General features: G+C 37.0%; 1 protein-coding gene across 2 annotated transcripts; it reads right to left on the bottom strand.

Annotated features, from left to right (window-relative positions):
* Positions 1–80: 80 nt before the first annotated feature.
* GIMD1 (GIMAP family P-loop NTPase domain containing 1) lies at positions 81–5,283 on the bottom strand. Of its 2 annotated transcripts, none has more exons than XM_085058350.1 (3): positions 5,050–5,283; positions 3,291–3,706; positions 81–2,125 (listed from the first exon to the last, which is right to left on the bottom strand). In XM_085058350.1, exons 2-3 carry the CDS (start codon positions 3,681–3,683, stop codon positions 1,856–1,858), a joined length of 663 nt encoding a protein of 220 aa, XP_084914476.1. In that variant the 5' UTR covers positions 3,684–3,706; positions 5,050–5,283; the 3' UTR covers positions 81–1,855. The 2 variants fall into 2 exon arrangements, with proteins under 2 accessions (XP_084914476.1, XP_084914475.1); XM_085058349.1 differs by having other exon boundaries at positions 3,291–3,745.
* Positions 5,284–12,020: the final 6,737 nt, after the last annotated feature.

Below are 12,020 nucleotides of genomic sequence, written 5' to 3' on the forward strand. Positions count from 1 at the left end.
ATTCATTCACTATGCTTATTGTCCTTGAGGTTGTGTGTTGTCAGCAGTTATTAACCACTCAGTGCTCATAACTTAATTGCCAAGGCTTGTTTGTGGTAGGACTATGGGCAGGCAAATAAATTTTCTGGACGGCTTGAAGGTGTAGAAGTTCTATTTAGCAAGAGCTAAAGGAAATAAGGACAATATTCTGGCATGTCCCTTGTGTGCTAATTGCAGGACGAGCAGTTGGTTAGTAAAGACCACAATTGTTTTTATTCTTCTAGTCACTTTGTAATAGTTTTTCTCCTTCCAAGCAGTTTTCAGATATAAGACTCTGCACCTTTGTTCTTGCCTGTGTTATCTCTGTAGTCTGCAGTCAGTTGTAACTGGAAGATTAAACTATGGTACTTTGTGCCCTAAGATGTACAAGTGGACATACTTTCATGGCCCCACAACTAAGCCATTACAATTTCATCAAGATCAAAGCTGTCACTTTGCTAGGACAGTTCTTTATCTAGTCCACCTATGTATATCCTAGCAAATGATAGATAGAAATAATTAATAACAAATAGACTCCTGGAACTAATAAAAAATTAAAAAACCCCAAAACCCAAAAAACCAACCTCCCAACCCCCCCCCCCCCAAAAAAAAACAACCAAAGCAAAAAAATCCATTTCCAGTGCTCAGACAAGTATAAAATTAATTGTTTTTTTTGTTTTGTTTTAATTTGCTTTTATGAAGGGATATTTTATACAAAAAGTGCTTTGGTTTTAACAGAAATAGCTTCTTCGGTTTTTACAATTAGAATTATTTCATAGTAATGTTGTACAAATAGTCATGTTGCTAGGGCATTAGCCTCAAATTAATTCTTTTAATTCCTTACTTTCAGTAATATGAAAATAAATATTTTTGGATCAATTTACAATAACTTTAAGTAGCTATTTTGAGATACTTCAGATATTTTGGCATTTAATATTAAATTATTACTGTCTAACCATGGAAACAGTAAATGCTATTTTAAATACTGAAATAAAAAAAATTTAAGCCTTTTTAAATTTTGCAGGCTTTGAACTTCCTCCAGTAAGTGGAGAGAAAACAAAATGACAGTGATATAAAATGAAAAGGAACACGCGTAAAGAGGAGATGAACAGATTTCCTTTTTGAATGAGTTTTGTTTGTGCCTGTAAACTGGTAGTTTTTCATGCATCTGGGAATAAGTAATAGTAATTAGTTCTTTTAAATATGCTGAATAGTATTAAGCACATGGAAGCATTTTATCTGCCTTGTAAACTGTGTATGCAATAATGTCTTATTAAACAAAATTCTTGTAGTTCAAGAACTCAGTTATAAGTAATCTTGATTCATGGTAAGGAAATACTTTTAAAACAGGTAAGCCTTAGCTTTTAGTACCAGAGAGCTCTTTTTAGAAATGGAAGATCAGAGGAAACTAAATTCAGAGGAACTTCTGAAAGCTTGAAGAATTGAGCGAAGAGGCTCCCTTACAGTCCGAACTTGTGCATTTTTTAGTTTTTTAATTTTTTTTTTTCAATCCTTCCAGATCTTTATTCTGTGTGGACTGGAATATGCACTCTGGCATAGTGCAAAATCTCATTTGTGGCTACATACATATTGAGAGCATGATTTTGGGGCACTAGCTTGTTCTGATTTTGTGGTTGAAGCCAAGATTCTGAATGCAGGCAGTGTGAAGTACTCTATGAAAGGCAAGTAATTTGGTAATCTAAAGAGATATTTCTCATTGTATATTCAAAGGTATTTGTTATGGATCTGGAGTTTTACAATTGATGGCTTTTACTCTTATTTCTATTAGATGTTACCTACTGTAGAAAATAGAGAAATGAGCACCTGACGGCTAATGTTACTCCTTGCTGTGTTTAAGTAGTACTTGATAATTATTTTTTTGTATAAAATCCAAGAGCTTCCTTAAGACAATATTTCTTTCCTCTTTAATTATGCCGTTGTGGTTGTCTAGGAAAATATATTTATGCTGTACTGAGCTCAAAAGTGACAACAGAGTACTTGAGGCATTGTGCAAGTACGTTTCCTCACTGTATCCAGCCTCTTCTACCTTGTCTGCATGAGTAAGTAAAACTGCAGTGAAATCCTTCCATGTGGGACCCAGAAGCTCCTGTAACAAAAAGCAAAGCTTAAATAGTTATCTCTTCTTTCTTTTCCCCACTCCCATTTCATATACTTAGTACATTAACAGACCAGTTGCACGTATGGGGTTTTTTTCTTGCAGTAATCCAGTTTATGCTATCCAAGTTGCTGAAATTTCTGAGGTTTTTTTCACCTTTCTGAGACACTGACATCCACTTTCAGTGGAAATATGTGGTCATGCAGTTCTAGCAATTCTCTGTTCCCTGACTACAGATGTTAACAGAATGTCTCCAGTTAAAAAATGTTCATGTAAATAAGGAAAAGTGGTTGCTTAGCCATGTCACACATTAGTTTGAAATCAGCAGTTACCACATATCCGTATTTCTACCCTGTTTACAGCTCTTAAAAAATTTTTTTTGAAAAACACTGAATCACCTTTTGTTGAAAAAATAAATGATGAATTTCTGTATAACACCAACTTCAGTTCCAGCTGTAATCCATAAAACTGAACTATTCTCAGCAATTCAGGAAAAACACAAATCAAATGCCACAAATCAAACACCCTAAATAATGGGCCAGAAAATTTGTCTTCAACTGCTGTGATTTATCTGATGGAGGAGAATGGAGAGAACAAGCTGCTTTTCTTTCAGTAAGTACAGAAAATTTTAATAGGAATAAGAGAGGTTGAGTTTTAATTTACAGGTGTAAATGAAATAACTTTGGTGCAATCCTGCTGACTCCTGTGTATGACAAGAAACCTACCTTGGTAAAATAAAGGACACTGCACTAATCTTGACTCTGTAACCTAAATGCTAAGGTATATAAAAGTACTTTAAAGGATATCTGTCTATTTCCCAGATAAGTGGGGTGTTAAGATACCTGGTATATTGACAGTGATTAATCTGTTTTAGACTCTAGGGTTGAAAAATACTAAAAGCATACAACATTTTGCCTTAAGCTGCCTAAGGAGATCTTGGGTTACCAGTTTCAGAAAGAGAAGATAGTGCTTTGATTTGCTGAGGACTCAAAATCCATTACAATCTTTGTTCGGAGATTATTATCTGCCACTCTCAATTCATTAGGGTGTTGGAAAAAAATATTTCACTTTTACAGTCAGCTCTTCCATAGCTATTGTCCCCTAAAGATGAAGGAGTTGCCCGCAGGGCAGAGATATCTATTTGTTTTTTGGTTACCTTGATGAACTGAACCGTGTCATCACTTTCCTCTGGACACAGGGGCAGGTCAGCCCTCAGGACCAGGAGAGCCAAGTGCAGGCCTTCCTCCCCGAAGTGGTGAGCCAGGGCTGCTCTCACCACGTCTCTCACATGCTCTTTGCTCAGGCCACTGTGAGGGTAGCTTGGAGTGTCCAGTACTCGAACACAGAGAGCTGACTCGCAGCCATTTCTTCGGATGAGCCCCAGAATGCGGCAGCTGCGTCTGAGGCTACAGCACGAAGTCACAGAGCTTGGGGAGAGACGGCTCTCAAAGTCTGAGCTGCCCAACAGGCAGTTCCCAGCAGCACTCTTGCCAGTCTGAGTTTTTCCAAGGACAACAAGGTTGATGGTCATCTCATTGCTGTCTGCCATTGTCTGCGCTTTTATCCACAAATCTGGCACGAAGTACAAATAGCATAAGGTTTTTCAGATAACTTTGGGGGGAAAAAAAGAGGCAAGAATTTCAAAAAATTGCTGTCTTTTGAGCATTTTTCCCTGCTAAAATATGAAAAGAGTTTTGGGAAGAAGCAAAACTGAGCTAAGAATAGGCAACAAAGAAGGGAGGAGTTGGGAAACAACTGTGGAAAACACTGTTGGCATTCTGGGACAGTAGATTAGGGAAAGGAAGCAAATTAGGGAAGGAAGAAGAGAATGGTGACAAATATGTGCTGCTGTTATTAAGTGATGATGTTTCAGGATGTAAATATTTACTTATTTTAGGTAAAAGAAATGAATAATTGGGAAGTAGATTTTAAGGGAGCACTTTGTCACAGCAGAGAACAGCTTAGAATATGCCTTTCATCAGCTACCACTGATGTTGAAATGGGCAGTAGTCTGAAAGGGCTTTCTGATGTAGATAAATATAAGTATGTCAATGAAAAAAAGAAGCACTGAAATAGTCAGTCTCATGAAAATTAGTTTTTGGAAATGTTTACTAAACCAACTTATTAGCACAGTTAGTGAAAAAGAAAAGCATAGCCTGGTGGATGGACAGGAGAGTTGGCTTGGTATCAGTTACTCTAATTGTTCATAAATAAAATTTCTCATTCTCTTTGTACTTTTCTCTAACCCAGTGTCTGAAAGGGTTTTGGTGCATGTTAGTCATCTAACAGGAAGACACGTTATTTAAATAAATTGAGATGTATTTCAGAAGGTAAAACCATAGTGGCAAATAGTGGATTTTAAGTTTCTGTGACATGAGAACTTCAGAAAGAATTTTTTTTTTTTTTGGTTAAGATAACATGGTATTCTACTATGCCATACTATGGTTAAGTATTCGTAGAGAGCTCACAGATAATTTTAGACTGGGATTTCCTGGGATTAATTTATTTAGATTCTTACTGTGCAATTTAAGCTTTCTCTCTCATATTAATGCCATGCCTAAATCAAACTTCTGAAATAACTTCAACACCAAAGACACAAAAGCTAATAATATACTAATTTTGTTACAGGCAGCATTGAATACTGTACACAATCATCTTCCTTACTGCATTCACAGTCAGGTTTTTGTGGATTTCTCAATGATCAATTTCTTTTAAAAAAACCACTTTAGGAAATGGCTGTCTTCAGTTATTCATCAGTATACATATGCATTGTATACTTTGTAGCATAATAATGTGAAATAGTGGACATGGATTTGTCCATTCCTTTTTTAAATTGCAATCAAAGATTTGTTCTTTTTCCCCTGTAATCAGTCTACGCTTAAATACTTGGATTAATTTAATATTGTGTCACCTACCTTATTTTCCCTTCAATTTTTCTTTCATTCAGACTTCATTCATAAGCTACATGTGCAGTGTAAAAAGAAGTTCATATGTGAACTTTGAAACTAACAGCAGCACCGTACCACGCTGTGACTGTTACGTACACATTAATCTGGTTAATCAATTACTGATAGATCCTCATTCAATTGGATATGTTTGGTCAGTAATTGGCACTGTTGAATTTTTGTAACTTAGCTGCAAATACTGGTTTTGAAGTCACTTAAGTGATTGTATGATGCTATTTTTAAAAGTTTCTTTAATTCCACCAGCAGTTAAACATGCAAGTGATAATGGTGGTAGTGGGATTCCTCTGTACTGCATGTTCTTGAATATGTCTTCATATATGCACATGAAGAGTAAATGCACTCTCTCTTATTGAAATGAATTATTAATTGCAGTATTTTTGTAGCACAGTATAAATAATTTGCAGATATGAAGATGTTTGCTTAACGAAGATGGATTGAAATAATAATAAATATATTAAAATACAGAAATCATTTGTGAACCAGGAAGAAAATTGAAGGCTTGCAGATCTGCCAGTCATATGCATTAGCTGTTGGCTGTTAGCCTAATGCATTTCTCTTGCAAGCATCAGTATTTGTTGTGCCATAGTAGCCTTAAAACCAGAGAGAAAAGATTGTCCAGAAAGGACCTATCACTTGCTGTTTGGACAATTTCCACAAGTGGGAAAGTCATTGGTTGGAAAATAAATTTGTGCTTTAATGGCCACATTCTAGATATGGAATGGAAGGTTAATGTAAAAGAGGCACTGCCTAAGTGAGCTCTAAAACTTGGCTAAGCAAACTTAAAAAAAAAAAAGAAAAAAAAAGCATTTCTTTCCAATATTATCATGAATGTAATACCATCCAAGTTGGAACCCATCTGGAAAGTCTTACAACAGCACGGGCAGAGGATTTTTAAAAGTTGTCTTCCTGGGAGTATATGACAACAGAAAAAATCAAACTGATTTATATGACACTTGCATGGGCTTCTCAAATGTGGAAAAAGTCCTCCCCAAGGTGGCAGTATCAGCCTGCTCCACAGGTGCTGTAAAACTCAGCTGGGGTCCCCTTGCTCTGCAGTCCTATGCTGAAATAAAATACCAGATCAGAAATGAGCTACAGCATTAGAAAACACAGGATAATTACAGGATTCTTCAATCGTCTCCTGGAATAGGAAATTTAAATTTGTCTCTTCTGTCACAAGAAATGTTTTTACTTTACATGTAAAATGCAAACACTGTAGCACCTTAATTAATGAGTTTGAACATCAGTAATGGAAAGTGAGCAGTTAAGAAACTGGACGTATTATTCACTGTTCCTTACATGACTCTTGAAAATCAAGATCTATTGTTTTCACCAGCTTTTAAGGTGAGTCAGTGACAATTATTATGAGGCATTAGATACGAGATCTTAAAATCTACTCTCAGAACATCAACTTGTACAGGGTACAATAAAATTGCCTAGGATGCTTTTTTGCACTGTTTGCTTCCAGTGGGTAGGCTATTTTTTTCATTTGCGTAGTTTATATATTTCTTTATTTTTGAAATGGCAAGGAGAAAATCAAAACTGAGCCTAATACAGATTGGCAGGCAAAAAGGCTTCTTGTAACTGGTAAAAGAGGCCTTGTACTGCTTCTATGGCAATACCAAGCAAGTCTAGTGAGGAATTTTCAGGAATCTAAGGAAGTAAGATCCCTAATATAGTTGAACATAAGGATCATTGGTGTATTTAGCATCTTTATTCGTCTTTGAAAAAAACAAGGCTAAAATAATATGCAAGTAACCGTTAGCTTTGTATCTATCTACAGAGTTAAGCAGAGTTGCCATGCATTTTAGTCACATTAGTGTGTCAGCTGCTGTCCTATTGTAGTCCCTGTGATCACCCAGTTGGTTTGCACACACCCTGAACAAGCTCTCCATGATGCTTGCTAGGGTATACCAAGCAGATCTTGTAAAACTAAAATAGCAGTTTCTCTTTAGGCACATGGTATCTCTTACCATGTGTCATCTTTCAGTTCCCACGCCTTCCCATCCCTTACAGCTTCTTTCCTGATGTGGGCTCTCATTTTAGCCCAAGATGATGCCATAATAAGTAATTTAAGATGTGCTTTGATGAATTTCTCTGACTTAGAAAAAACCCAGTGAGGCCATTTTATGGATTGCCACACACAAAGACAGGCTCTTAGCCTGCCCAAACAACATGAGAAATCCAGGAAGGTATGCAGTCCATGTAGTCAGTGTGGCTTCAGTTCTGTTAGATGTGTAATTTCTAAGAAACAGCAGGCACGTCACTGCTGAGAGAGAAATAGGACAGATTTAGTGATGTTCTTCTCCTTTTGGACTGCATTCACAAAAAAATCTTCTGCTTCCAAATAAAGGCACATATAGAGTGCACTAAAGTTTCCTGAAAACAGATGATTATATTTTCACCCTTGCTTAATGCAGTCCTTAGGATCCTTAGTATTTTTAAACATAAGTAATCATCAGCAGTCTACAAGATCATGATTCTTTTTGCAATATAAGTGGCTATATAGGTTGTGTGCTGTTTCATAGGCATTGCTAAGGGGGAAGAAGGCGAGGTGTAGCTGCAGACTAACCTTGTGATTGCACTAGGTTTTGGGCAATATCTGTACAGCTGTGGAAGCAACTCCTTGACTTCCCACTGTACTTTTAGCAGTGGATTATGGGTTCAGGACAAATCCTGCTGGCAGAACGGCAGATCAAGGGCTCACTTCGCGTTTGAAAGAAAATCAAACAGAACAATCAGAACATCAGCTGGACTTTTATCCCCCCTCTCTAGTCTCCACAAGAATCGCTAAGATCCACAAGATATCTTTGTCCTTCCTTTGCAAATAATAGGCAACTTCAGATTTGAAAGCATTGTATTTGACATGCTGATCTGGTTAAGACTCTAGTGTGGAAGTAGCTCATGAATGCCTTCCATTGGCAGGAATGATATTCCTCTAAGCACTCTGCTTCTCCATGTACTTAGAACAGCACTGTACCAAGCCACAGGAACAGAGTCTCTTCTTGTAGCATGGTTTGGTGTGACACAGCTTTTCATAATGTTGGGGAATGCAATGTAAAGTAAGGCATTTCATTTACTGCTGCAGGGTGCCAGTTTCTGAATTCTCATACTAACCCTCACCTTCTCCAATTTAAGTGATGATTTTCTCCATATCAATTTGTTTTTTAATATGCAAGGAATGTTTTTAATGCACCACATTGTGCTTTGCTGTCTCTTGATCAGATTACTTAGATATATTTCAAATACTTTGTTTTCACCTGTGTTGTCATGATATGCTTTCCACACTACAAAGATTGCACAGGTCTGGCTGTAGGATTGTGCCACAAGGCTGGTGTGTTTGTGTCTGTTCACTGCTTCATGTGAAAAATGGAAAGTAGCCCAAGAAATTAAGGTGATATTGCAAGGAAGACTATACATGTATAAAATAATATTAAAAAACCCCACAAATAAAATCACCACCAACAAAAAAACAAATTCATAAACTGTTGATTTCAAAGGCACATATTTGGGAAAGAAACAATAATCAGAAAGAATGAAAATACAGACTTAAGGAAGAATCCCTTTTCTCCTTTTTTTCCTTACACATACTTAGTTGGCTGAATGCTGTGATTTGCCTCATACGTCTCCTGTTGTGACAACATGAGTCAGGGTACCATACTCATTCACTTTCTTGTGCTTAGCCTCAGAATGTATCCATGTGTGAAAACATTTTGCCCCTGAGACAAAAGTGCTGTGAATGGTGAACATATTTGGAAGCTCAGGAAACCCAAATCTGGCTGCTATTTCTATAACACTCATTCTCTAATTCTGAGAAGCTGCACAGTTTCTCAGTTTCCTCATCTAAATAATACAGGGAGTATCCACCTCTTTTGAAGGTGTGTAGTGGGAGTGATTTAGCTGAAGGGAACAGATTTCTGTACAGCAATAACCGCATTGCTTGCATTAAAAAAAAAAAAAGTATTTTTATCATATTGTACAATGCTCTATAGGGACCCAAATGACTGAAGACATACTTTCCAAAAATATTCCCATGATGCCTGGAAAGGCTATAATCATTGTAACACTAGTATGCACAGAAGTTGCACTGATGCACAGAGTTGAGCAGGTCACACTGTTACTCTTATGCATTCTAATCCTTTAGAGATATTTCACAGAGTGCCAGTAATACAAAGCTTACAAAGTTTCAACCCAAGGATGTGTAAAAATGACATATTTCTACTCAATAACGTGGGTATCTGTGGGTTTTCATGACAGATTTATTACTCGGTTCCATTATTTTCTTATTTTTCAGGTTTTCTAGGGTGTTAGTATTTCTGTGAATACAACATATGTTAAGGACTTCTATTAAAATACACCATAACTAGCAACTTCATATTTTTATATGTTATTCTGATTCTGAATCTTTCCTGTCTTCTCTTTGTATACCAACTCTTGAGAGGCAATGTGCTGAATTGCAAAGAGCATTTCTTAGAAATACAGGTTTAAGAAAATGGACTATTAACTAGAAATACTATACTTCTTGGTTTTTATAATCATGATGGCTTGTGGAGATCAAACTGCAGAGATGCTTTTTCTATTTTAAAAAATCCAAACAAACTGAATCTAAGGTCAACTTTCAATATATTTCGTGATGTCTAGCCATTGAACATGTAATTTCAGAATTATCCTATAAAATTTGTCTTACAAGACAATGTGGCTTGCTTTGGCAATAGAATTCTTCAGAAAAGTGGAATACTGTAGATAGTTTATTAAAATTCTGATCAGGAAGAGGCACAAAGTATATGGTTACAGAGGTGGTATGTGGTTTGGGACTGGGAGTCCCACACTCAGTAATTAACTTCAATGCTTGTATCTTTCTACTATTAACTGTCACAAAATACTGTGAAGTTGGAGCTTTTTTAATTGACGCCTTTTCTGCATGAGGGGACAAAAGGAACAAAAATCCTGCCTTTCACAGTGGGAAAGATATAAGAAATCAGAATGCTTTCACTCTTCAATGCCATGTGTGTTGTAGCATCTGTGATGTGCTGCATTCAGGAATGTGTTACTTCTATAAATTGTGGAATGTGTCTAGGATCTTTCAGGCCTTGAAGTGTGACAGACAATTACCTTATTCAGCGGCTGGAAGTTTGCTGCTGATGCAAAGTGCAGAGCTGCATCACCACTCACTCTCCTAAAATTTAGGTTTTGTGTGTATAGAGAAATAAAATGAGTCTGTGCAAATGCTGCAGACCTGAAGCCTACTTACAGACAGCACTGACAGAACCAGGAGCAGTGGAAGTCACACATGACCTTCAGATACAGTTGAGGGCTGAGATCCTGAAGGATGATCGGACTTTTCCCTGAGTTCCTCCATGGTTTTATATCACTGCTTGACAGACTTCATCATCTGCACACAGTGGAAGCCTTCTGCTGAGTATCCTCAGGTAAAATAGCCCAGGTTTAGCACTCCACGTGGCACACCGAAAATGTGAACCCAGCTCCTCTTGACATCATATACCTTTCGTTAAGTTACCAAAACTTAGACTGGAAATTTTAAGGGTAATAATGATACACAAAGAAACAAATAGGGACTAGAAGCAAGTTTTCAGAAGTCAATTTACATTGTTTATTTTATTTCAGGTTTTTTATTTGTTTGTTTGTTTTTCCCTTGAGGTCTACAAACTAGTTTGCCACTACAAATTCAATGGATTCAGGTCCTCAAAGTCTTGCTGAGGCACCTCCTCCTTTTACCTGCTTCCCTCCACATCTAGACAAAGAAACATCTTGTTTTCTTCCAGATGTGGCTGTCTTTCCTGTCAGAAGGAGCTGGGTGTAACTTCTGTGCATTTGATTCCTTACTTGAGAGCAGCCTCTCTGCCTCAAAAGAAAGTTTTGGGTTTGTTTCTGTTTTTTTTTTTCTTTTTTTTTCCCCACCATCAGACATCTGGCACCCTGGAAAAAGTTTTCTTGCTGGTGCTTCCGGTTCTGATGCAAACCTGGGCTCCCTGTACAGAGTGGGATAAAGGGTCATAAGGGAAGACTGATGATTACATGGCCTCACTAACCAACTATCAGGTTCATAGACTCTGATAAAGTAAGTGAAAGTATTGTGTCCCCTTCCTGTTCTCAGCTGTGGTTTTTATCTCAATAGTTAAGCCTCTGATGTATTTTACAATAAAACTGCACTAAACCATGAGACGAGTTTAAAACGTGGCATCATGCTGTGAATAACTTCTGTGGCAGAGATGAGAGTATTCCATCTGCAGTGCAATGCAAAAGCTGCACTGCTGGTGGAAATCCAGCTATAAATTACTGTCATGCAATGTTCCAGAGGTCTTTTCTCAGAACAGAGGTGTACAGAGGACAGCTGTATGGCAGAAAGCAAAGTGTGAGTCCCAGTAAGTTCTGTTTCCCAGTTAAGTGAACCAGCAAGAATAGCTCAGGGCTGCAATTGAAGTTTAGTTTTGAGCTGGAAAAATAAAATTATGTAGTGAGTTTATGTTCTTGCATTATCTCCCCTGTAGCTCAAACAGTTCATTGTCAGCTGCTAGGATTTTACAAAACCTTTCTTTAGAGTCAGCATAAAATCATCAACGGGCCATGAAGAAAAAATGAGTAGTGATTTTTTTCAGTTTACACCCACATTTCTTTCTTTAGAAATGGCATTTGTCTCAAATGAGAGAAAGGATTCATTTTTTAAAAAAAAGATGGAAACTGTAATGCGAGAACAAAATCTTTCAGCTGTCAGCATTTCCGTAACCTCACAAGACCCAATTTTCATGTCTTAATTTATAATCTTGGTGTAAAGAGAAAACATGGTTTTGTTTTTCTTCTTTTAGACTTGAATAACTGAATGATTATATGTATAAATTTACTGGATTTGTGTAGAAAATGTGTTGGTTTAAACATCTGTCAGAGAGCTGCATCTTAAATTG

Source organism: Lichenostomus cassidix, chromosome 4, assembly GCF_008360975.1.
Source record: "Lichenostomus cassidix isolate B80296 chromosome 4, HeHo_3.0, whole genome shotgun sequence".
NCBI classification, from domain to species: domain Eukaryota; kingdom Metazoa; phylum Chordata; class Aves; order Passeriformes; family Meliphagidae; genus Lichenostomus; species Lichenostomus cassidix.

What these genes read in the sequence shown, in the direction of transcription:
- GIMD1 (XM_085058350.1), bottom strand. Translation starts at nt 3,683, where the DNA reads ATGGCAGACAGCAATGAGATGACCATCAACCTTGTTGTCCTTGGAAAA. An exon ending in ACACGGTTCAGTTCATCAAG is followed by an intron (nt 2,126 to 3,290) that starts GTAACCAAAAAA and finishes TTTTTGTTACAG; the next exon opens with GAGCTTCTGGGTCCCACATG.